This window comes from Mauremys reevesii, linkage group 1 (genome assembly GCF_016161935.1).
Source record: "Mauremys reevesii isolate NIE-2019 linkage group 1, ASM1616193v1, whole genome shotgun sequence".
Lineage (NCBI taxonomy): Eukaryota > Metazoa > Chordata > Testudines > Geoemydidae > Mauremys > Mauremys reevesii.
Window position 1 is genome coordinate 59,915,640 of NC_052623.1, and position 26,229 is coordinate 59,941,868.

General features: G+C 42.7%; 1 protein-coding gene across 2 annotated transcripts in view; it reads right to left on the reverse strand.

The window, feature by feature from the left end:
- THSD1 (thrombospondin type 1 domain containing 1) overlaps positions 1 to 25,564 on the reverse strand; it is a 36,516-nt gene extending 10,952 nt beyond the window's left edge. The window contains exons 1-4 of one of the 2 annotated variants that reach the window (XM_039502266.1): positions 25,223 to 25,564; positions 21,238 to 21,553; positions 15,852 to 15,990; positions 5,001 to 5,963 (exon numbers count right to left, since the gene is read on the reverse strand). In XM_039502266.1, coding sequence (XP_039358200.1) covers positions 5,001 to 5,963; positions 15,852 to 15,909 — 1,021 coding nt within the window. In that variant the 5' untranslated portion in view covers positions 15,910 to 15,990; positions 21,238 to 21,553; positions 25,223 to 25,564. Of the gene's footprint in view, positions 1 to 5,000; positions 5,964 to 6,135; positions 6,338 to 15,851; positions 15,991 to 21,237; positions 21,554 to 25,222 lie in introns of those variants that run through there. The other variant, XM_039502273.1, reaches the window with a different exon arrangement.
- Positions 25,565 to 26,229: the final 665 nt, after the last annotated feature.

The following is a 26,229-nucleotide window of genomic DNA, read 5'->3' on the forward strand; positions in this document are numbered from 1 at the left end:
AATGACTAATTAATCATTTATCCAAAGTGGAACAGCTTCAACAGGAGAGACTGAGGGAGCCTCCCCTCACAGGACTGTCCCATAGCTCAGTGGTTAAAGCACTCTTGTGGGAGACCTCTATGCAAATCATTTCTTCCCCACAGGCAGAGGGAGGAATTGAACTTGTATCTCTCATAACCAGGCTGAGTGCTCTAACCAGTGGGCTAAAAGTTTCAAGGTGGGGAGGCACTGGCAGCACCATCTTTTCCAGCCAGATTTTGAATGGGACCTGACTACCAGATTGGGTGCTATGAGTGAGGGAGTTGGAGGAATACCTATCTTTCCCCCAACTTATGAATCACTCTGGGGCTTAGACATCAGATATGCGCGCACACACCTACAGTGGGGCAGCTGTACACATGACCAGAGGTAGAAACTTAGGCAGTATGGAACTTTTACAGCAGAAATTTAGGAACCAAGTGAGTTAGGCACCTACAGGTTAGGTAGCAGCCTAGTGGGAGTTTTGTGAATTGCAGTGAAGCCTAAAACCAGGGCTTAGGCACCTAAGTCTGGGGATCAGGCTCCTAAGTACCTTTGTGGCTCTGGGCCTAAGGATCTTGCAGGTTTGGAGCTCACAATAATCAAAAAGTCTCTCATGGGAGGAAATTACCCAGCTTCTGTGAAAGGTAACAGTTTAAGCTTCTGAATCTTTCTCTGCAATCTACTAGAATTTAAAAAAAAAAACCAGGAACAAATAAAATAAAGCACAGCTCATTTTTCTCCATGGACACAAAATCATTGAAGACAAATGGATCTAAAGAGCCAGGTGAAAATATTTACTACAGGTGTAGAAGGCACAGACTGTAAACTAACTGTGAAATGTGAATTTTTAATGTAAAATTAGGGAGCCTATCAACATGCAGGTGTTTAATTGATGAGTTAGACAATTTGAAACATTGGCAATTCGGGAGTCATGAAAAACAAACACAAGTGAGTGACTGTGTTAATTGTTGATTTGTGTAGCATCTCTCTCCAATTGTGTGTTTCATTCTCAGTTTGCAATGGGACACCTTAATATAGCATATTATCTAACAAAACAGTCAACTCAGATTTTTCCCCCAAAAGGACCCCTCTAAAAATTCCACATCCAGTGCCCTTGCAAAGTAATTGCAAGAAGTTAATGGCTGTCCATATTAGTACATCACATCAGATGTATAAAAAACTTAACTGGAATATGGAGATTAAGGACCTGCTCCTTCTCTTATTGATGTAAATGGGAGCAGGATTGGGCCCTAAAAGACTTGTAAAGCATGCATAGTTTGTAATAAGGGAGCAGTCTTGCACATAAGATGATCACTTTTCTAATGCTGACATATCTGGTTACTTTGAATCTGAAAATTCTATTTTTATCCCAATTAAAACCACATCAGATAAATGTGTCAGATATGGATTCAGGTGTAAAACTACTTGGTTCTCAGATCTTCCTAGGTATTAGAACACTCACAGAATAAGGGGATCTAACTAATATAATCTTACTTACACAGTGACCTGGTGGAACAAATTTTGATGGAACTTTATCTGTCTCATCCTTTCCCTAGATACTGCTCTTCTGCTCCCTCCCCTTGGTAACTACTGCCCCTTCTTATGGTGGCTCTCCCCCTGTTCCCTTTCACCCTTCTTTGGTAGCAGCTGTACTCTCAAGATGCTACTAACCACCTTCTCTTTACCCCTTTTTATTTCTCACTAAGAACACTAGGGATCAAAATTCAGCCCTGATGTAAGAAAGCACAACTCTCATTGGGGTCAAACGGAATTGCATGAAGGCAGAATTTCATCCTCAGGTATATGGGGTGAAATTAAGACCAGAAAAGTCAAGAAAACCTTCCCAATTATGAGGTCTATTGATACTATTTTTGATTATTTTTATTAGAGTAAAGCCAAGAGACATTAAATGGGATCAGGACTAGAACATGGAATATTCTCTCCAGCAAATTGGTGCAAGTCTTGTTGCTTGGGACATTTAAAAGAATACTGGACAAAATACAGGAAAACATGCTGAAAAGAACAAACTTGCAGTGACCCAGGTGATGCATACAATGGCCTAACAAGAATTTTGTATCTCACACTTCTATGTTATAGAGCCACACTAGATACATATATTAGCTGCATGATTTTACTAAAATCAGCAGAGAAGCCGTTAACTTTGACATTTAAGCTGCTATCATTAATCTCAGGGGCGGCTCTAGCAATTTCGCTGCCCCAAGCACGGCGGCACGCCGCGGGGGGCGCTCTGGCGGTCGCCGGTCCCTCGGCTCCGGTGGACCTCCTGCAGATGTGCCTGCGGAGGGTCCACTGGTCCCGCGGCTCCGGTGGAGCATCCGCAGGCACGCCTGCGGGAGGTCCACCGGAGCCGCGGACCAGCGGACCCTCCGCAGGCACGCCTGCGGGAGGTCCATCGGAGCCGTCTGCTGCCCTCCCGGCGACCGGCAGAGTGCCCCCCATGGCATGCCGCCCCAAGCACGTGCTTGGCATGCTGGGGCCTGGAGCTGGCCCTGAGTAAGCTTCAGAGTTAGCACCCCATTGAGATGAATGGTCAGAGTGGCCACACTGATCTGAGCTATTGTCTCACTGGCCCTCTATCTGCAGGCTTAGAAAAACTGCACAGCATTGGTTCATATTTTAAAAGGTTTATTTCACAACTTTAGAAGAGATAGACTTTTTTTTTTAAACAAAAGCTGACATTGTTTTAAAATGGATGAGTCTGAGATGGGAGTACTGGAATGGTATTTTGCTGTGTTTAGGGTTACCTAGAGACCTGTATGTACTACTCAGAGGACGTGTGAGGCACTCCCTCTTCACAGGCATCACTAATGCTCTTGCATGCCACAGCATAAGAAATGCATCCTGTACCCTTCCACCCACAATGCAGCACAAGGTGACCTATTCTCCTTGATATGGGGGCCAGGATCTCAAAGCCAGCTCTGTGCTCAAACTGCCCATTGGGCCAGAATCACAAAAGGATAATAAGTTAATATTTTTCTTTTGTAAGATGTAAACGAAGAAATGGAGTAACACATCTGTCTTTACTTCACAAATGCAGTCTGTCATGGGATCAAGGTCTTTAGACACAACACAATCCCAAGCTGGGCTGAAGCACAGCCAGATCATTCAGGAGCGGGGCTTCCTGACAGAGTTCTGACTTGGAATGCCACTCCAGCTCATGCACAGGCAGCAAAGATATCCATCTTTGTACTGTCTTCAGACAGCTGCACCCTTTGCAGAACACCTTGTGCATCTAGAATGCTGCCATGGGCCTTTGAAGTCCTGCAGACTCTGCCACAAAGTCAGATGTGCTGAAGTCTAATTAATTTGAAGTTGACATTTAATTTACAGTTACAGTGTAGGGTTGCTTTCATCTGCTCTGTACAAGTAACTTGTCAGTCACTTACATAAATCCTTTCTTCACATGTGTAACCTGATTCTTTCTGCTGGAGCTCGTAAATACAGTACTATAGTGAAAGCAAAGGATACAAAGCAAATTGCAAGGAGTCATAACTTAAAGTGAATCCCACAAAATAAAATGGAAATAACGGGCACTGGAATGTATCTGTGTCATATTGTAGGTATCTGTCTGACTAGATACTTTACGGACCACAGCACTGTAGCATCCAAGCACCTAGGTAGGGGAAAGAAATATAAATAATCTTTCTCCTTCTTCCAGCTATAGAAGAATTGCCTTGAATAATGTATGAATTTCTGAATTTGTAAATGTTTTTGTGTGTATGTGTCAGAAAGAGTGTGAAGAGAGTAATGAGGGAAAGTGAAGATGACGAGATCAGTTTGCCATGCAGTGAGACTAGAAGTAATTTTCAGGCTATACATTGGTAACTGAAAAGTTAGTTTTTTAAAACCTACAAAACAGAATGAAGTAAAACAGCATAGCATCAGACATTATAGCATTTCCTTGTGTGACAAACACTTTATGAAGGACTGAAAATATAAAGCTTGTGTTAATTTTAGAGACTTACAATCTATGAGAAGCTCTAAAATTCGAGTTCTGTCACTTCCATGCACAAGAGAAGACAAAGGAAACATTCTTTCAAGAGACTGTTACAATTAGGGATGGGCTAGAATCGGAAGCTCTAATCCAAAACACTTTGAATTTTGTGGGGAGTGATGGTTGGTATCACACCCCTGGATTTGAATCTGATCTATGAATTTGATTCCAGGTCAGGTCCGAAACTAGAAAAAGCTCATTTTCACATTGTGGATTAAGGTAATCAAAAACTGCAGAATAGCTCATGAGAATGGAGTGATGTCTGTCCCTGGGTTATCCTTGAACACAAATTCCACTCAAAACCCAATCCCCATCTAAACACCACCTACTTAGCTAGTCTCTAGCTACAACTGCCCTCCATGAATCAGTAGTGATTTTGACACTCATCTCTCCTCTCTCTCCCCCTCCATGATAGACAGCAGATAATCTCTGCTACTGTGACCACAACCAAACCTGGGATTCCCATCTGCCATTCCCAGCTGAAAGACTGCCAAAGAAACCTATGGGCTATGCACACAGGAGAGAATGTTTCCATTTTGGCCAAATCCTGATCACATTAGCAAAACTCTCAGTAATTTCAAATGTGCAAGAAATTGGCCCCTGCCCGCTATAGCAGTTTCTCATGTAATTCTTTGCGATCATCAGATTTCAGTTCCTTTTGGGACTAGATATCCAGATAATCCACTAGTCATGGCAGGTTTGGACTTGTGGTTAGAGTACCACTAATGTAGTGGTGACATTAAACCATTGCAGTACCACCTTTATCAACCATCCTGGTGTTTCTGTTCACACACAAACTAAACTTTATTCCATCGGCAATTAATCATGACTTATTTTGTCTGGTGCTATGAGACTAAAAATCTACAACGTCATCAATCCAAATTATCATCCTTATTGACAATATAGAAGGATGGTCATTTTCCTACGGAGTTTCTAATTAAAAACAGAAAATGTCAATACAAACCTATATTCCTTCGGATCACCATACATTTCTTAACTCTTGGGGGTGATTGGCTTTGGCTTGAAATGTCAAAAAATTCAAAGCAATATTTATTTTTCCCCACGTCAAACAAAGTGCAGTTAAATTCTGTTCTGTTGCTCCCTGGGTGTAGGAAGTTTTCATCTAGCCATGTCGTTCTTTCACCAGGACGTCTGAGAGCTTCCTTGTACACAGCAACCTTCCCACTGATGGCAATGCATGGAGGGGAGACAATAAACACCAGGACGGATGACTTGCACATCACTTCTGGTGCCACCACTAGTTTGTATCCAAATTTGTGGATGAGGTCTATGGGCCCTGTTGAGGCGATGACTGAGTTGGTTTCTAATGATTTCAGTAACACAGTGACATACACTTCTTGGTCAATAGATGGGCAGTCAAACTCCACCCACTGGGATCTAGAGAGAAAGATTCTTTTGCTAGTTCGCATTCCCAATGCCTCATCAGAGCTTAATCTTCCTAGTTCATACAGGCTGTTGGTGAATATCATGTCCAATGAAACCACTGTCTCATTCATAGCACACAATTGTTTATTAGTGAAAAGTCCAACCTGAAGGGAACTCCTGAGCACCTCAGAGGTCCTGTTCAAGTCAATGTGAAATACAGGCCATTCCACACTTAGGAGGGTGCTCCCACCCCTCCAGTGAATTTCAGTGCCATTATCAATCTCAGAGATCATTCTGAACCAATAGTCTCCAGCAGTCTTGAAATAGAAACATTCAAACCCTACCATCCCCTGTGACTGGCTTGGTGGAAGCTGTTTTTTTGCAGTGGTCTGGTTGGTGCTGGCATCCAGCAGTAGGATGGATACATTCTTTGCTGTCACATTACCACTGACAAAGTATTGAAAATCAACAGACACCGTGTCGTTACTTAAGGCTACATGACCTGGTCGTTCCAAGAGGAGATATTCCACTTCACCAAGAACTGAAAGAAAACAGTTTCACAAAATTGTTAATAAGCAAAAAGAAAAGTGAATAATACCCATTTCATGGATATTATGGACAATCAGGTGCTTTAAGAAGTGGTGCCCAACCCTTTCAAAGCAAATGAATCAATTTAGTCGAGTAAGACCTTGGCCATACAAACTGGCACTTACCTCTTTCCATTCATGCTGAGCTGGGGTTTGGAGCAAGGCAAGCTCCATCACAGATTACACACAACGGGAAGAGCAGAGAACATCAGTCGCACAAGCCTGAAGTATCAGTGCAGGTGATGTCTAGCAGCAATTGGAAACCACTGCTTTATAATTAATAACCATTTTATTTATAAAGCTTACCTACAGGACAACCTTACAGAAAAGATCCCTTAAAAATTCATATCTTAGTTATGAAGGGCTTATGTAGTTCCAAACTTTAACATCTATCAAGCAAAAGTAATTTGAAGTCCTGCTTCTGAATTATCCTTCTTTATCTTTTACTCAAAATCAAAATCTCTCCCAGCTCCACAATGTCCTGCCGCTGTTCCACTTACTTTTACTATAATGAAAAAATAGAATTGGAGTTTCTTAAAGCAGAAGTGTAGAAAATACCACTCAAGTTATACAAATTAACAATACTATATGATGCTTTTTGAAGCCACCTTTTATACTGCTAGTTTACAAATCTTTCATAGAATCATAGAAGTGTAGCATTGGAAGAGACCTCAAGAGGTCTTCTAGTCCAGTCCCCTCCACTCAAGGCAGGACTAAGAATTATCTAGACCATCCCTGACAGGGTGTTTTTCTAATCTGCTCTTAAAAACCTCCAATGACAGAGATTTCACAACCGCCCTAGGCAATTTATTCCAGTGCTTAACTACCCTGACATTTAGGAAGTTTTTAGTTTTAGGAAATGTATTCCAGCCTAAACCTCCCTTGCTGCAATTTAAACCTCTCACTTCTTGTCCTATCCTCAGAGGTTAAGAAGAACAATTTTTCTCCCTGCTCCTTGTGAAAAACCTTTCATGTGTTTGAAAATTGTTATCATGGCCTCCCTCAATCTTCTCCAGACTAAACAAACCCAGTTTTTTCAATCCTCCCTCATAGGTCATGTTTTCTAGCTTTAATCATTTGTGTCTCTCTCCTCTGGATTTTCTCTAATTTGTCCACATCATTCCTGAAATGTGGCACCCAGAACTGGACACAATACTCCAGTTGAGTCCTTATCAGTGGAGAGAAGAGTGGAAGAATTACTTCTTGTGTCTTGCTTACAACTCTCCTGCTACTGCATCCCAGAATGATGTTTGCTTTTTTTTCCCCAACAGTGTTACACTCTTGACTCGTATTTAGCTTGTGATCCACTATAACCCCAAGATCCCTTTCCGTAGTACTCCTTCCTAGGCAGTCATTTTGCATGTGTGCAATTGATTGTTCTTTCCTAAGTGGAGTACTTTGCATTTGTCCTTATTGACTTTCATCCTATTTACTTCAGACCATTTCTCCAGCTTGTCCAGATCGTTTTGAATTTTATTCCTATCCACCAAAGCTCTTGCAACCCCTCCCAGCTTGGTATTGTCAGCAAACTTTATAAGTGTACTCTCAATGCCATTACCTATATCACTGATGAAAATATTGAGCAGAATCAGACCCAGGACTGATTCCTGCAGGATCCCATTCGATATACCCTTCCAGTTTGACTGTGAACCACTGATAACTTTGGTTTTCCAACCAGTTATCCACACACCTTATAGTAGCCCCATCTAGGTTGTATTTCCCTAGTTTGTTTATGAGAAAGTCAATGTGAGACACTATCAAAAAACTTACTAAAGTCAAGATATACCACATCTACTGCTTCCCCCCATCCACAAGGCTCATTACTCTGTCAAAGAAAGCTATTAGGTTGGTTTGACATTATTTGTTCTTGACAAATCCATACTGTTACTTATCACTTATTATTTTCTAGGTGTTTGTAAATTGATTGCTTGATTATTTGCTCCATTATCTTTCTAGTTACTGAAGTTAAACTGACTGATCTATAATTCCCCAGGTTCTCCTTATTTCCCTTCTTATAGACTGGAACTATATTTGCCCTTTTCCCGTCCTCTGGAATCTCTCCTGTCTTCCCCAAGTTTTCAGAGATAATCACTAATGGCTCAGATATTTCCTCAGTCAGCTCCTTGAGTATTCTAGGATTTATTTCATCAGGCCCTGGTGACATTAAGACATCTAACTTGTCTACATAATTTTTAACTTGTTCTTTCGCTATTTTAGCCTCAGATCCTAACTCATTTTCATTGGCATTCACTATGTTAGACGTCCAATCGCCACCAACCTTTTTGGTGAAAACTGAAACAAAAAAGTCTGTTAGCACTTCTGCCATTTCCACATTTTCTGTTATTATTTCCCCACCCCCGCCCCACTCATTGAGTATCAGGCCGACCCTGTCCTTGGTCTTCCTCTTGCTTCTAATGTATTTGTAGAATGTTTTCTTATTACCCTTTATGTCTCTAGCTAGTAAAATCTCATTTTGTGCCTTGGTCTGTCTAATTCTGTCTCTACATACTTGCGTTATTTGTTTACATTAAGCCTTTGTTATTTGACCTACTTTCCACTTTTCGTAGGACTCTCTTTTCAGTTTCAAATCATTGAAGATCGCTTGATTAAGCCAGAGTGGTCTCTTGCCATACGTCCCATCTTTCCTATGCAGTGGTTTGCTCTTGTTCCCTTAATAAGGTCTCTTAGAAAAACTCATTTTATTTTACTCATTTGCATCACAGAGATGCTTGAGGAGTGAAAGAGCTGAAAATAAAAGCAATGGTAACTGCAGCATTTTTTCCTAAGATGTGGTGCAGCATGTTGAAATGACATCATTTAATTATACACTGAGTGGTTTTACTTTACATCTAATTGTGGCATGACCATGCTTGTGCTGGTTACCAAATTATTCTGAAACATGCTTTGACTAGCAGGGAAAGACAGTATCTAACCCACAGGACCTAGAGAGATCATAGTTCTAATCCCAGTTCTGCTATAATTCTCCTGTGAGACCACAGGCAACTCACTTAGGAATCTGAGGCACAGAGAAGTTATCTGCAAAATGAGAATGACACTTATCTGTCTCCCAAGGGTGCTGTGCTGTGAGACTTATTTCGCTAATATCTGTAAAATGCTTTGAGAGCCTTGGATGGAGGGCGCTATAGAAGTGCAAAGTATTAATTATAAATGAATAATACTTCACACTTTTAAAATCTGCAGTATGTGTTTCTAATTAAGGCTGCAATTTAGTCATGGAGGTCGTGGAAGTCACAAAATCTGTGACTTCCAGTGGGCTCCATGACTTCAGCCTGCAGTGGTTGGGAGCTGCAGGGTCCCCTGCTGCCCACTGAGGCAGGAAGCTGTGGGGTACCTCTGCCATCTCTGGCATTTCCTGCAGCTCGCAGCTGCTGCAGGCGGTGGCGGCACCCCGCAGCTCCCTGCCACTGGAAGCTCAGGACTCCCCTGCTGTGCCACTCCTGCAGGGCGGCACAGGGGAACCCCCTGAGCTCTCTGCTGCCTGGGACAGACGGGGACCCCCCTGGTGGGTGGCAGTGGGGAACCCTCAGCTCCCTGCCACCAGGGGCAGCGCTGCTGGAAAATCCCCAAGCTCCCCACTACTAGGGGTGGCAAGGAACCCCCGATCTCCCAGCCGCTGCGGGCTGCCAGGGGTGGCAGGCAGCTCCGGGCTGCTGCAGAGGAACCTAAGTTCCTGGGCCGCTGCAGGTGGCAGGGAACCCCTGAGTTCCCAGCCCCCACTGCAGATGGCAGGGGTACCCCACTGACCCCAGCGGCTACAGGCAGCTCCTAGTCCCTGCAGCTGCCCAGCTTGAAGTAGTGTGGGGATCCTATAACAGGGTTCAAAAAAGAACTAGGTAAGTTCATGGAGGATAGGTCCATCAATGGCTATTAGCCAGGATGGGCAGGGATGGTGTCCCTAGCCTCTGTTTGTCAGAAGCTGGGAATGGGCGACAAGGGATGGATTACTTGATGATTACCTGTTCTGTTCATTCCCTCTGGGGCACCTGGCATTGGCCACTGTCGGTAGACAGGATACTGGGCTAAATGGACCTTTGGTCTGACCCAGTATGGCCATTCTTATGTTATGTTCTTATGATCTGCAGATCCCCATTCTGTCAGGGATATTCTTAGTAAAAGTTAGGGACAGGTCATGGCTTCTGTTTTGCTCGTGACCTGTCTGTGACTTTTACTAAAAATATCCGTGACAAAATCTTAGCCTTATTTATAATTACATTAAAAAACAATGTTGGAAGAACATTAAGGTTGCAAAGTCAAGCATTCAAAAGTTAGGAAATGTCTGAAATAACACTGCCTGTGCAACATCACTTCAGCTCCATTGTGCATATGCATTATGATACAATCTTGAATTATATGATTATATACTATTTTCTCCACATGACCGTGTTTCACTCTGTGCCCTGGATGGATGGTGCTCCCTGAATGGGTAGTTATTGAATATTTCCTTTTATCCCCATCATTCAATGTGTAGTCCCAGGCCTTATTTACTGCATACCATCCAAACCCTACACTGATCATACAGAATTATTCATTGGGCTTTTCTATGGTGCTCTCATCATAGTATCTTAGTGCTTTACAAACATGAATAATAATAAATTATCTTCACAATACCCTAGTGAAGTGAGGCGGTATTATCTCCATTTTACACATAAGGAACCAAGGCACAGATTTAAAGGCAAATATTGTCAAAGGTGTCAGCTAAATGTTGATGTCCAATTTCAGAAGGTTACCGTCTGATTTTTCAGAATAATTAGCATTTTATAGACCTTTATATGTCCAGAGCAGAGCTCCCATTGACTCACTTGCAGTTGTGAGCACTCAGTACTTTGGCAAATCAGGCACTCCAAACGTGAGGAGCAGACACTGGCCACCTGTGAGAATTTTTGCTTACGTGACTTGCCCAGCATCACAAAGAAACTCTGTGAAGAAGCAGGGATAGAATCCACTTCTCCAGGGCACCATTCAACTGCCTTATCCATGAAACTCTCTACTCTCTCTCTTCCTGCAATTCCCTGCCTCACTCACTACACACCTTACAAGTTCTGTAACAATGAGGAAGGGGTCCTACGGAAAATTGCCTCATTCACTACACAACCCTGATTCATTCCCAGAGTAGGTCCAACTTGCGCACTGAATAAGTCTGAGGTCCTGTGGAAAAAAAGGTATGTGATCATATAATTAAAGATTGTATCATAATTAGGGGGCTACTTAAATTGTGGAGAAACCACATATTTTTAATGAGTTGATCACAGCATAAATAGCAAATTTTGTGGATGTGTTACACATCCACGAAATTTGTAATTCATGCCATGACCAACCCACAAAAAATGTGTGATTTCTCTGCAGAATTTCTCAAATTTAGGGCCCCAGCCCAAAAGGGGATCACAAGCATATTAAGGGGGGGGGTCACACTATTGCCACCCTTACTTCTCTGCTGCTGCTGCTGGCAGCACTGACTGAAACTGGGTGGCAGGAGAGCAGTGGCTGCTGTCCGAGCACCCAGCTCTGAAGGCAGTGCCGCCGCCAGCAGCAGCAGAGAAGGAAGAGTGGCATACCATGCCACTCATACTTCTGTGCTGCTACTGGCCACACTGCTGCCTTTAGAGCTTGGCACCCACTCTGCTTTCAGAGCTGGGTGGCCGGAGACCATATTTCACAGTACGTGACACGATTTTCATGGCCACGAATTTCGTAGACCCCTAATCACAATGCACAAGAGGGCTACCTTAATTCTGACATTTTCTAAGTTCTTTGCAACCATAGTGTTCTTTAACATAGTTTTCTTTTTAAATGTAATTTCTAGAGTTAAGCAGGAAATGGTTTTCCCATCGCATGAAGATTTCTAAGATTTTGAAAACTTTCCTAGGCCTGAATCAGGACGAAAAGTCAAAATCTCAAAAATTTTCACAAACTAAAAATTGAAAAAAAAAATTGGGTTCAGTCACTTCAAACATTTTGTTTTGATCATTTTAAAACATTTTATTTCAATGTTGATCCTTTTAAACTTTTTTTTTTACTATAAATTAACTTACATTTCAAAACAAAGTCATTTTTAACAAAAAATCTGAACTTTTCATTTAACCCTTTCACACAAATAAAATTTCCAATTTGACAAAATCAACATTTTGCAATGAAAATAAATTTTGTTGAAAAAATTCCGAACCAGCTCTAATAATTTCCTAATTTTTAAATACATTTAAAAATTGAAAGACAAAAATAATCCATCATATGGAACCATACTGATGCCCAACACAGGTCATCAGCAGGGTGGGGATTTTTAGATCCATAGCATAGTCCTCTATTATTTAAGCTAATGGAGGAACTGGTTGCAATAGTAGGCTGTTATCTTCAATGTGGACCAGCCACTAGACTGGGATCAGACACACATTTTGCCAGTGGGTTTCACAGGTATTTGCTGGACAGCAAAGGAATGGTAAATGTCAGGAATAAAGGGTCCATTCCAGGTTCTCTAGAAGAGTGTAATATAGTGATTACAGACCCTTGTACCTTGCTCCTTTCCCCAGCTTCTCCCAGTCCCTTTCTGCTCCTATACTTTCTTCTCCCTCTGCTCTTTCCCATTACCCATTCTCCTCAGTTTCTGCCTGTCTCTAGGATTTCCCCTCATCCCCCACCCCTACTCCTATCCTCCCTCATCCTTTGCTCCCATTCCTCTCCCTCTCTCAAATCTGTGTTCCTGCCTCCTCCTGTCTTTTGTCCCCCTCTGCTCACTCTCGGTCTTCCACTCCTGGCTTCTACTCTCAGCTCCAATGTTCAATGCCACAATGACCCTTGGAAACCAAGAGGAGCAATTTCAGGGACAGTCCAGCTCTGGAATGGTGCATGCTCAGTCACTTGCTTGTGCAATCTGGTTGATAAATAAGAGTTATGAGGAGCTAAGTATCAGAGAGGTAGCCGTATTAGTCTGGTTCTGTAAAAGCAGCAAAGAATCCTGTGGCACCTTATAGACTAACAGACGTTTTGCAGCATGAGCTTTCGTGGGTGAATACCCACTTCGTCGGATGCAAGAGTCTCTTGCATCCGACGAAGTGGGCATTCACCCACGAAAGCTCATGAGGAGCTAAAGCATTCTCAGTACAGGCAGAATCTTTAGAGAATTTAGCTACAAAATTCTAACAGTCTCTACTTAGCATGGGTGATGTGTGATTTTTCATGTGCTTAGCAATTGGCCAGATTTGGGCAAATATTCACAGGGAACAGCAAAAGGCACATCCCTGACACAAGGGTGTCCTCCCAGCCAAATGTCAGGTTACTGCTCCATAGCACAGACGTGCTAGAGCTTCTCAACAAAAGGGTTGAAAGAATTATTTAACTGGGCCAAACAATCTCATTCTTGAAAAGAGATGAATCATTTTAGCTGAAATGTGAAAAATCAGCCTCAGGCAGACATACAAGATGGAAGATTTCAGCCGAAATGATTTAAGCTTGGCAATGCTATAAGCAACTGAAAATAGGGTCTTATAATGGAAAGTATTGGGCAACCTTAACTATATGCATTGCTACCTGTGTCTCTTATAATACCATCCTGATTCCTATTTCCAGACTGTATAGTACTGTAAGGCCCGGTTTACACTAGGAATTTACATCAGTAAACCCATGTTTCTCAGGGGTATGAAAAAATCCACATCCCTGAGAGATGTAGCTATACCAACATAATCCCTGGTGTAGACAGGGCTAGGTTGATGAAAGAATTCTTCTGTTAACCTAGTTGCCACCTCTCAGAGAGGTGGAGTACCTATGCCCATGGGGTTTTAGTGATGTACCTGCCATTGACTTCAATGTGAATCATATGGTAAGTCTTGGAAAGTGGGCATTACTGGGGGCAGCTGTCATTGTGTTGGTGCACTTTGACCGAGACGAGCCCAAGTGCACAGCTTCCTTTCCCTATCTTTGTATAAGAGTAGGAATATTCTGGTCATACACTGACAGAGCAGGTCACTTCATGACTTTCAGAAGGGCCAGAATACGAGCAGGCAGTTTCCATTGCATACCGCTGCTGCTTTCTGGTATGAATGTGGGTGCATCACTCGCCAGAATTTGGTCACCATAATATGGATAGCCTGCCTTGGGTTGTTTTCAGCCTTTTGTGGGTCCTGGTTGTGATGCCAATGACCTGACAGTGTGGTTACGGCAAGAATTGGCTGCTACTGCGATCAGAGGTTTTTTTCCTACGTGAAAATAATTTTTTATTTTATTTTATTTTTAAATTATGTTTAAATCAAAGTAGGCTTCTCAGCTATCAGTATTTTGCTGGAAGTCAGATTTTTAAAAAGTGTACATCTTAGTAATGATGATAAGATTTAAGAAGAATATTTTATTTTACTGCAAGGTAATCTTCCAGATTATACAGGTATTTTTAGTATGTACTTCTGGTGTAGAGAGATGGGAAGGAAACAGATGGGTGAAAAGATGGGTAGAAACAGATGTGTGTGACAATAAATCAAATGAGTGTATATACAGAATTGCTTGGCAGTTATTTTCTGGACCATGGAGTATTCTTTATATTAGAAATATTGTCACTACAAGAGCTAAAATGATAAAAATGCTATCATGAGGATTTAGCATCCCTAGGCTTACCTTGTAATTAGACTGATTGAACAAAGTTCCATTTAGTGTAGGAATCATGGCTTTTATGTTTGTGGGTTAACTAGGTAATGTTTGTATGCATGGTTGTCCCCTCAAAAAGTTGTAGACATTGTAATATTTCATTTCATCCAGACATATATGGATTAATCATTTATCTTCACCGTGTCTCTCATTCAATATTGTATTGTTAAGTTTTCTAGTTAAAGTTGTCTGATTAAAATGACAGGGAGTTGACAGCTACATGCCATCACAAAAAACAAACGTCCCCATTTCTACTGTGAGCTAGATTACATTCCAAATTAGTACAGTTGAAAGGCTTGTTAAATGTAAAACTGATCTCTTGTCATAGTGCTGGAAGCAAAGATGTGGGTTTGTGTAACGGGGCAGGTGCAGTATTTAATAACTGTCTGTAATTCAGTTTTTTTCGCACATATTTTGAGAGCAAATAGCTGTAAATGTTGCACCATTTATACCTGGTCTTCATCTTTTTGGCCAGTGTGAAGCTTGTTACCACACACCATATCCATAGAAACAGACTAAATCAGGACGCCAAACTTTTCAAGGCTGTACACAAAGGTTGGGCAATTCATGGCTTAATTTTCTTGCTTGAGCTTGAAAATTTACTGAGAGTCAAAATACCAACTTCACTTAATTTAAATGTTAGGGATAACATTTTCAAAACATTTAAGTGACTTAGATTTTCATTTTCAAAGTGAGTTAGACACTTAGTAACTCATGTCTCTCTGAAAAGTCAATGTTCTGTATCACCTAGATGCCTGTTACTTTTGAAAACAGGTATTTAGGCTCCTACAACACTTAGGTGCATTGGAAAACATTTTCATTGCTCTACATTCCCCCACTTCTTTATTATGTGAAATACAGTGATATAGAAGGTTTGCCATATAACATTGCTCAGTTAGTTACTGATGGCAGCTAGGATTGCTTTCTGATACCCACAGAAATCTGTTCAGTATATTCTGTTTCTTATTCTGAACAAATCCACAGCTGGAGAAGGTCCTCTTTCTGTTCTGATACAAACACAGACTTTAAGTCATTTACATTTTTCACAAGTCCAAGACTATATTTCTGGGCACTCCTGAGATGGATTCTGTGTATGTTCCCAATGCACCACTTCATCTGTTAACAACACTACACATTAACATTTTTAAATTACTTTAGTTAAATATCTACAGTACTCCTTTCAGAGTTACAATACTCACCATAATCACAAAGCACAACTAACAATAGATTTGAAAAATCTTTCAACATCTGTTTCATTCTGATCAGTGGGCTCCCAGGTCCTTTTATTCCTCATGTCCTTTTCCACCCTCAAAGCACACACACTTTTTTCAAGAACACCTGAAAATTAAAATTTCAAAAAATTAGAACCTTTTTGAATTTGCTTCATAAAAGGAAAAAACCCTGAACATTAGTTGAAAAACTTTTGACAAATAATTAATGCACTATTATTTAACAATATCTCCTCTTCTATCCACGTTACAATCAGCTACATAGGTCCAGTGCACCTAGACATGCATGGCTACAATTCAGTATATAACAAAGTTCACCTCCCAAATGTCAGTTTCTGTATCAGAACAATGAGATTTTCTTATCGCTTTACCCTTTCAACCAACCTGTTAAGACCTGGATAGCAATCCCATTGCAATGACTGCTGTAGTCAGCTTTTACATAGGGATCTGGCTGCGCTAAAGCAGGGGCTCTCAAACTTCATTGCACCGTGACCCTCCTGCTGACAAAAAAAAATGACTGCGTGACCCCAAGAGGGAGACCAAAGCCTGAGCCTGCCCAAGCCCTGCTGCCTCGGGTGAGGGTGGGGGCCAAAGCTGAAGCCCAAGTCCCGCCTCTCTGGGCCGAAGCCCTTGCTCTTCGGCCCCAGGCATTGGGGCTCAGGCGTTGGGCCGCAGCAAGTCTAACATCAGCCCTGGCAACCCCATTAAAATAGGATCGGAACCCACTTTGGGGTCCCGACCCACAGTTTGAGAACTGCTGTGCTAAAGCAACGTAATTCACAAAGTACAAATTGGTTAAAATCGAGAATACAACATGGATTCTGACCTCTGCACACATAGGTATTGAGGGATTATTGCTAGTGTTCATTGAATCGTAGGACTGGAAGGGACCTCGAGAGGTCATCTACTCCAGTTCCCTGCAGTCATGGCAGGAGTAAGTATTATCTAGACCAGAGACCGGCAACCTTTGGCACATGGCGGCCAGCACATCCCTCGGCCCATGCCACTTCCCGCAGCCCCCATTGGCCTGGAACGGCAAACCGCGGCCAGTGGGAGCTGCGATCGGCCGAACCTGCAGACGCTGCAGGTAAACAAACCGTCCCGGACCGCCAGCGGATTTCCCTGATCTAGACCATCCCTGACAGGTGTTTGTCTAACCTGCTCTTAAAAATCTCCAATAATGGAGATTCCACAACCTCCCTAGGCAATTTATTCCAGTGTTTGCATATATAAAACCATTGATAACTTCACTTTCTGTTAACTGTTTTGTTTGTGTTTAAGAAAATCCTCATTAGCACAAAAATGAATCAATACAAATCTGTCATTGATTCTGAAACTGCCCTTTTGGTTCAGGTTTATCAATATATTTAATAATCACCGTTAGAGCTACAATTTGTTTGCAGATCCTTGATATTGCTCACAGAAGGAAGGTGCTAAGGTTTGGCGTTTTCCCCATCTATTTTATTGGTGATATCAGATATTTTAAGTCTAAATTTTTTCAGTTTCACCTGCAATTGATTGTGCCACAATTATAGATGCCATTTTTGAAAATTCATCCTACAATGCATATTTTTTATTTTTGTTCCACTTATATAGATCAGAGTAATCACAATTTTGTTTTAAAGTGCATCAAGTAAATCTCCATGAAGCGTGTAGTAAAAATAAGTAGAGGAGGACTATGATAGCAGCAGCAACAATTTGTTTGAAAAGGACGTTACAATCAATCCAAAAGATAAGACCTTTCCAAAAGGAACTATTATCAAAGCAAGGCAATTATTATTATTTGCATTACAATGGTGTCTTCCCCACTATGCTAGATACTGTACAAACACAATGAAGAATGATTTCTGGCTCAATAGAGTTTATAATATAACTTTAAGATGAGAGAAAACAGGTAGATACAACCAATAGATGGGGGAAGAGCACAAAGATGACAGTTTTAAGTGTCTCAGTCACAATGCAGACCATTCAATTTGTCAGTAATCATAAAAACAGCGAGTTCATTTAATATCGACAAGATTGTTAAAGTCATTGATCTAGAACATAGGAGGAATATCACATAAAAGTTTGTTATTTTTCTTAGTTTCGTCTCTTGTGTTCCCCATGTCCATCTTTCCTCCACATTCTCTGACCCAGCAGAGAGACTGATTAATAGTAGCATGCACAGCTTGGCAAAGCAATAAGTAAAGGGTAATCTGATAATAAAGCCACACATGTCTGAAGAATATAATCATCACTGAGTCCAAGGCCTTAACAAGATTCTAAAAAGGATTAGACATTGATATAGGTAATGAGAACATCCGCAGTTATATTAGAGAGCAGGCAGATTATACAGTGATAATTAAGCCTTATGCCTCAAGGCATAAATCCACTGCTAACTGACAGAGGTTAGGAAACAACTTCTCCTATGGGCAGATTATTCCATCACTGCCTATTATGAGTATTCTTGCACTTCCCTTTGCAACATATAGTACTGGCCATCATCAGAGACAAGATACCAGATCAGGTGAACTATAGGTCCTGTATGGTAATTCCTTCGTTCCATCATAAGAACATAAGAATGGCCATACTGGGTTAGACCAAAGGTCCATCTAGCCCAGTATCCTGTCTTCTGACAGTGGCCAATGGCAGATGCTTTAGAGGGAATGAACAGAACAGGATAGTTGGCTGTGAGTGTATTCGGGGAGGGGGGAGGAGGATGTGCATGGGAGGTGAGGAGTGGCTGAGAGTGACTCCAGTGTGTGTGTGTGTGTGTGTGTGTGTGTGTGTGTGTGTGTGTGTCTTGGGCATAGGGGTGGTGATGATTAGTGCCTTAGTTTTCCCATCTGTAAAATGTGGATACTGACCTCCTGTGCAAAGTGCTTTGAGATCCAATGATGAAAATCATTAGATAAGAGGTAGGTATTATTATCATCTCTCTGTGCCTCTGTTTCCCATCCTACCCTTTGTCTGTCTTGTTTATTTAGTTTATAAACCTATCAGGGCAAGGATTCTCTCTTACTAAGCATATGCACAGCACCTAGCACAATGAGTGTCCCAAAGTTAGTTGGGGACTTTAGGTGCTACTGTAATGCAAATAATAAATAATAATTGCAACCTTCTCTTCTCTGGCCTTCCCTCTTCACGCCTTTCTTCCTTTTCATCTATTCAAAATCCCCCTGACAAAATCATCTCCTTAAATCCTTTCCAGTCTTTTAGGACAGTGACTCTCAACAGGAGTATGTGTACACCTGGGGGAACGCAGAGGTTTTCCAGGGGGTACATCAAGTCATCTACATATTTCCCTAGCTTTACAACAGGCTACATAAAAAGTACTAGCGAGGTCAGTGCAAACTAAAATATCATATAGACAATGACTTGTTTATATTTCTCTACATACTATACACTGAAATGTAAGTACAACATTTATATTCCAGTGGATTTATTTTATAATTATATGGTAAAAATGAGAAAGTCAGCATTTTTTCAGTAACAGTGTGCTCTTACACTTGTATTTTTATTTCTGATTTTTGTAAGCAAGTAGTTTTTCAGTGAGGTGAAACTTGGGGGTATGGAAGACAAATCAGACTCCTGAAAGTGGTACAGTAGTCTGGAAAGGTTCAGAGCCATTGTTTTAAGCTGTACCTACATCAGGGTTTCTCAAACAGGGGTCGCCGCTTATGTAGGGAAAGCCCCGGGCAGGCCGGACCGGTGTGTTTACCTTCCCTGTCTGCAGGTCCGGCCGATTGCGGCTCCCACTGGCCACGGATCGCTGCTCCGGGCCAATGGGAGCTGCTGGAAGCAGCAGCCAGTAAGTCCCTCGGCCCGCGCCACTTCCAGCAGCTCCCATTGGCCCGGAGCAGCGATCCACAGCCAGTGGGAGCCGCAATTGGCCGGACCTGCAGACGGGGCAGGTAAACACTCCGGCCTGGCCTGCCCGGGGCTTTCCCTACACAAGCGGCGACCCCTGTTTGAGAAACCCTGACCTACATGGAGAATTTTAGAAATTCTCCCACCATAGACCTAGTACCAGTGCTGCTTAACTGGTGGAAGCACTAGTATAGATCAAGTGCCAGCGTGCTTGACACTGATTTGTCTAGATCTGCACAGAGAAGGCTTCAATACAGTGATAAAAATGTTTGCATGCGGTCTGTACTAGTGCTCTCACCTTCGCTAGCACTCCTGGAGCATCAGCAGTTGGTGACCAACTGTGAAAAAACTGCTAAAAACTCTCAGTGTAGTGAAGAGCTTGTCGTCTCACATTTCAAGTTCGAGTTTCAGTTTCAGTCCTACACCCATTTACATCTCTGCTCTCACTTCTTCCTGTTCCCCCTCTGGCTCCCTACACATTCCTCAATCCTCTCCCCTTATTGCTCGCTGCATCTTTTTCTCCCCTCTCAGCCTGGTGCAAATATTGACAGACTGGTATATTTAAGTCAAGTGGATTTATGGGACACAGCCTGCTAAATGTACATCGACTGTCTTCACCTATTCAAATGAGTTTTCCCACACACTTAAAATTACAGGACTCTTGCTTCACAGCAATGCTGCTGACTCTACTGATTTTATACAAAAGAGAAAACTCTACCACCCAGTGGATTCCTTTAATTTCTGGATCTGTTTTTACAGCAACTCCAAAGATCCACGAACCAGTGTGATGGCTAGGGCCGGCTCCAGACCCCAGCGCGCCAAGCGCACGCTTGGGGCGGCGTCCCGCAGGAAGGCGAGAGGCGGCTCCGGTGGACCTCCCACAGATGTGCCTGCGGAGGGTCCGCTGGTCCCGCGGCTCGGTGGAGCATCCGCAGGCATGCCTGCGGGAGGTCCACCGGAGCCGTGGGACCTGCGGACCCTCCGCAGGCATGTCTGCAGGAGGTCCACCGGAGCCGCGGGACCAGTGACCGCCAGAGCGCCCCCCGCGGCGTGGGGCGGCGTAAATCCTAGAGCCGCCCCTGGTGATGGCACAAATACCTGTTCATTACAAGCTTCTGTAGGTGAATCATTATATTATGCAGCAAATATTCCCTCTTTGTAAAGGAACGTAAGGCTTCATATAAAGCAGATTATATACTACACTTCAAAGGGCCTTCAATAATTAACCAGATACTTAATGAACACTACTTGAGGATTTAGTTCAATAAGGTTATAAAATGAACTTGACTTAAAGCAACATCCTTCCACTCTCACAATTCTGACCTACTACAGTGGTAATGGGGGGAGCAGCAGTTTTAGTGGCTCCCACACTTCCCCCAACAGCAAGTGCTCACTCTCCTCCTCCCTCTCAGATCCCCAATCTTCTCTCGCTCCCCTCTGTGCACCCTGAGAAGCCTGGAAACCCCACCCCTCCTCTGCAATAGACAAAGAAATCCATTCATCTCACCTGAGCTATCAGCCACTTCCCTCCTGCTCCTCTGCTCAGATGCGATGCTGACACTATGCCAGTGTCTCCCTGTCCTCAGCAACTTCTTAGCCTCAGGAGCAGGGTGGGACCAAGAAGCGGGTGGAGGAGTGGCACGTTGGGCAGACAGGCTTGGAGGATGTGAGGGGTTCCGGAGACAGGCAAGTGAATAGAGTCAAGTCTGGACTGGCTCCTCTCAAGACTCATGATTAGGCCTCTCCTCCGCAGCAGCTCTGTCATCCACACAATAGTGCCCCCTAGCAACTCATCAGGAAACTGGCCAGTTTTTACAGGGACGCTGTCAGGAAAAAAATAAAAATGGTCAGGGAAAATAAAGTTTTACAAAATCTAAGACCCACAGAAATGTTGCCAGGATTTTTTTTTAAATCCGGTGAAAAACAGTGTCCTTAATGTTTGTTCATTAATAAATATTCTTCGCAGTCTTTGTAACCTAAACATTGAAAGCATCTTACTAGTGCTTGAGAACTTGAGAGTGAAATCAACCAGAAACTCTATATCAGCACAAGTATGCAACCGGCTGGCAAGTTCCTTTATATTGCCCAACATGAAAAGAATGCAAACAGTATAAACAATGAAAATAAAATAATATTTTTTAAAGTCTCTTAGTTCTACTTATCTGTACTTCAGGAAAGGTGATTAATAATTTTTAACCACTATCTCTTTAACTGCCTTTAGGATTAGCTGATTTCCTACGGGTTAACACCTGCTATGAATTTCAGATCTTCTAATATAATCTCTCAACTCATTATTATAAAGAGTAGTCTAGGTGGCATCATATTTTATCAAAAGCTGATCAGTGTTGGACATATGAGCAAGTCAATTTTGCATTGTTATTGTATGTGGTTTTATTCAAATTAGAAGACTTATCTTCAGCTGAAAGATATTGATGGCACTAGAAATGCCATGTGTAAGAAAGATATTACTACAAAGATGGTAAAATCTGCTTCCACCATTTGGGGCCTAATCTCACCAAGTGCTGAGTTCTTATTGACATCAGTATGGCTAGGGCGCTCAGCAACTTTCAGCCTCAGGCCGTCTACAACTAGTTTAGAGATCATATATATGGATGAGATTTCCTTTGAAGGACTGCTGTGAGGAATGAATGATGAGTTTACTATATATCAAGGGATTTGGAAGAACTTCCAAGCAAGAATAAATAATGAATGTCAAGAATTAAATATACTGTATTGCCTTTGGTGGCATCAGAGATGGAATTCAAACATCCAATCTTTTACCCTTATGGGTTTCTTTTCTTTCCCTTTTAAAATCTTTTCTGTGCTATTTAATTCTTCCTGAACTCCACTCATTAGTGATGCTTTTCTGAAATCAATTGAGCTACACTGATTTATACCAACTGAGAATCTGGTCCAGAGTCTGAACAATCACAAACCACAAGCATTAGAAACACGTAGAGAGAAATGGAAAAAATTATTTAAATCAAGATAGAATGTTTTTCTAAAAGATATGCTGTAGGAATGATCTTGGGGAAGTTCTATGGCTTGTGTTACACAGAAGGTCAGACTAGATGATCACAGTGATCACTTAGAATCTAGGAATCCATGATTTCTAGGCTTTCTAGTGATTTTATTTTTATATGAATTTTTAGTTATATTGAACTGTACAGGACAGTGTTTTCAATAGATTTTGAGGTTTCTAAAACTTATTATTCTTTCCCCCCCTTTTTTATTCCAAGGCTGTACATTGTAACTAAGGATATTGGAATTTATATTAATTATTTTTATTACTTGTATTACAGTAGCACCTAGGGATTCCAGTCATGGATTGGGGCCCCACTGTTCTGGCCATGTAACAAAAAAGACGGTATCTAAACAGCTTGGAATATAAGACTAGAGACAACAGATTGGTATAACAAACAGATGGGGGAGCATAAGGAAACACTGACAAATTTTAGTCAAAATAATAAGAAAAATGTAGTACCGATAAAATTAATGTTGAACTAAACAAGATTCTAAACTCCCTTTTAAAAACAAACAACACATGGGGGGTATAGAGTTCCGATGAGTACTCTTTCTGGACAACCCCCATAACTTGGCCCAAATCCATGCCAATAGAGCCTTTGTGCCACTGTACACCATCATGTATTCTATAAACATAACAATATGGGGTAGGGTGACCAGACAGCAAATGTGAAAAATCAGGACGGGGTGGGGTATAATAGGTGCCTATATAAGACAAAGCCCCAAATATCGGGACTGTCCCTATAAAATCGAGACATCTGGTCACCCTAATATGTGGACTTTGCAAATGGATAAGAAAAAACAATCAGATCAAATTTGGGGCTTACTGACCTTCAGAGTGACCCTGTAAGCAGGCAGTCTGAGACTTTGGAGATGGAGTGAAACAGAAAGATCCAGAATTGCCAGTAAATGTAGACAGGCAATATGTCTATAATATCATGTGAGGACATGTTAACTAGTGCTGTGTGTTAACATCTACGTATTTATCAATCTAGGTACTTCTGTGGTTCCCTTCACTGAAGTATCTGGTCATCTCACAGACATTAATGAAGATCTTCACAACACCATGGGAAGTATGTCAGTTTCACAGATTGAAAGTTAAAGTACAGAGATTCAGACCAAATCCTCAAAGGTGTTTAGGCTCCTAATTTCTATTGATTCCAATGGAAGTCAGGAGCCTAAGTATTTTTGAGGATCTAGACCTAAGTGATTTGTCCAGGGTTTCATAAGAAGCCTCTGACAGAACTTGAACACAGATCTCCTGAGTCTCAATCCAGTAGTTTAAATGAGAGGCGATGCTCAGTAAAAACAAGAGTCCAACTATAGATGAAGTTTTGTTTTGCCTTTGGTGCATTTCCATGTAGGCTGGTTATAAATTTTCTATTAGCAGGGTTATCGAAGCTTCTCAGTGACTAAACAGGTAAATATCAGAGCACCTCTCATAACATGTTTTCAAAGAAGGTCCAGTGGGTAAAGGATGAAGAATAAAGACTGGTACAAATATTGTATGTATTGAGATTTGGACTAGCTGGGCTAACACTAAATTTCCAGATTATCTTTTCTATGCCGTAACATTAAAATATTTTAACCATAAATAGCTGCATTCTTACATTTTTCTGTAGGTCCCATTGCTTTAAGGAACTTCTGTATTTGAGGGCACAGCTGTACATGAGTGAAAAAGTGTTTTTTGTTGTTTTTTTTTAACAAAAAAAGTAGGGGGGGTGGAAAGACTAATTGAGGTTGGAAAAAAAGGTGTTAGAGAAATGCAGTGTGTTATATTTTTAACTAGCACAAACATTAGCCAAGGGAATACAAAAAAAAAGTCAATATGATTGTTTGCATCAAGATATTGGAAATATTTTCATGTGAATTTTTTTAAAGACACTAAAAGTATTTGTTTAATTAAAATTCATTACTATGAAGAAGATCTGTAGAAATGCATTACTGACAATTCTCTTGATAGATACATTGCTACAATCCCACAGATATGAATGAGGTTGCACCGATGCCGCTGAAGGCAGGATCTGTCCCGTTGTCTGAAAAAGGCAGCCTGGAGCGCCAGGGAAGAGAACCGAGAGGAAACAACCAGCGTTTAGGTAGCTGTTTGCAGGAACCGGGTCCCTTCTGCCTGGGGAAATTGCTGCTCACTAATGGCAAGTCCCTGCTAGGTGCATGTACTGAGCAGCCAGCCCACAACTCTGTCACAAGCCTGGGGGCTGCTGGCCGGCAGGTCACGGATCTTTAGGAGGATCCTGCCACAGCTGGGCAGCGGCTGCCATACCACACCACAGCCGAAGGGCAGGCGAGGGTTCAAGCGGAGCCCGTTTCCAGCGCTCCGCGCAGGGTCCAGGCGAAGGGGAGCAGACGCACCCCGCCCACCCACTGCCCGGGTCAGAGCAATGGTCTGCAAACCCCGCCGGGCGCCCGACAAGAGCCCAAGTCCAGGGGCGAGAAGGGGGGGCCCTTACCTGAAGGGAGGGACACCTCTCGCGGCCAGACATCGGCGCGTCTCTCCCACGGAGCCGGGCTCAGCAGCAGCCGCCCTGTGGGGAGCGAGGCCCGGGCTCAGGGCGCGCCTCCCCGCGGCTGCCTGTCAACGCCCCCGCGGCGCGGCGCGGCGCTCCCCTGGCCGGGCGAAGCGGCGGGATGGAGACGGGAAGCCCAAGCGGGGACGCCCTGCCCGGGCTCTGGCGGGGCGGGGCGGGGCGGTTCCCGCCTCTGCAGCGCCCCCCCAGGAGAGCGGGCGGGGACCGCGAGCTCGGCGAACAGAGCGAGCCCCGAAGTTTGCTGGCCCATGCACCGACCCCCTTAGGACATGCTGGATCCCACACCCAGCCCCCAAGCGGCCGGGCAGCTTATTAGCCCGACGCTGCCCATTCCAGCACAGCTGGGCCAGGCGGGGCTCGGGGCAGAAGGTGAACTCAGGCAGAGGCAAAACAGTTTAACTCTCGCACTCCTTATGGACTGCAACAGGGTTCAAAAAGGAACTAGATACATTCATGGAGGATAGGTCCAGCAATGGCTGTTAGCCAGGATGGTGTCCCCAGCCTCTGGCTGCCAGAAGCTGGCAGTGGCCAGCAAATGGATCACTTGATGATTACCTGGTCTGTTCACCTGCTGGGGCACCTGGCATTGGCCACTGTCGGTGGACAGGACCGTGAGTAAGATGGACCTTTGGTCTGACCTAATGTGACCATTCTCCCTGTGTTTCAAACATTTACATTTGCAACCAACCTTCTCAGTATTGAGTCTTCCTCAGTCCAAGCCTCCCACCTTGAGAGCAAATGAGATCAGCCTGGATAAACTGTTTTAGAGTTATTTTTAGTCCACATGATCCAGGTGGTCCAAGAACTAAATGTGCATCTCCAGCATCTACTTCAAAGTAAATGCTCCTCTCCTAGGGGAAAAGCAAACACACAGAAAAGGATGGGCTGGCAGGGGGGTTGGGGTCTCAATGCCAAGTGCCAATACCACA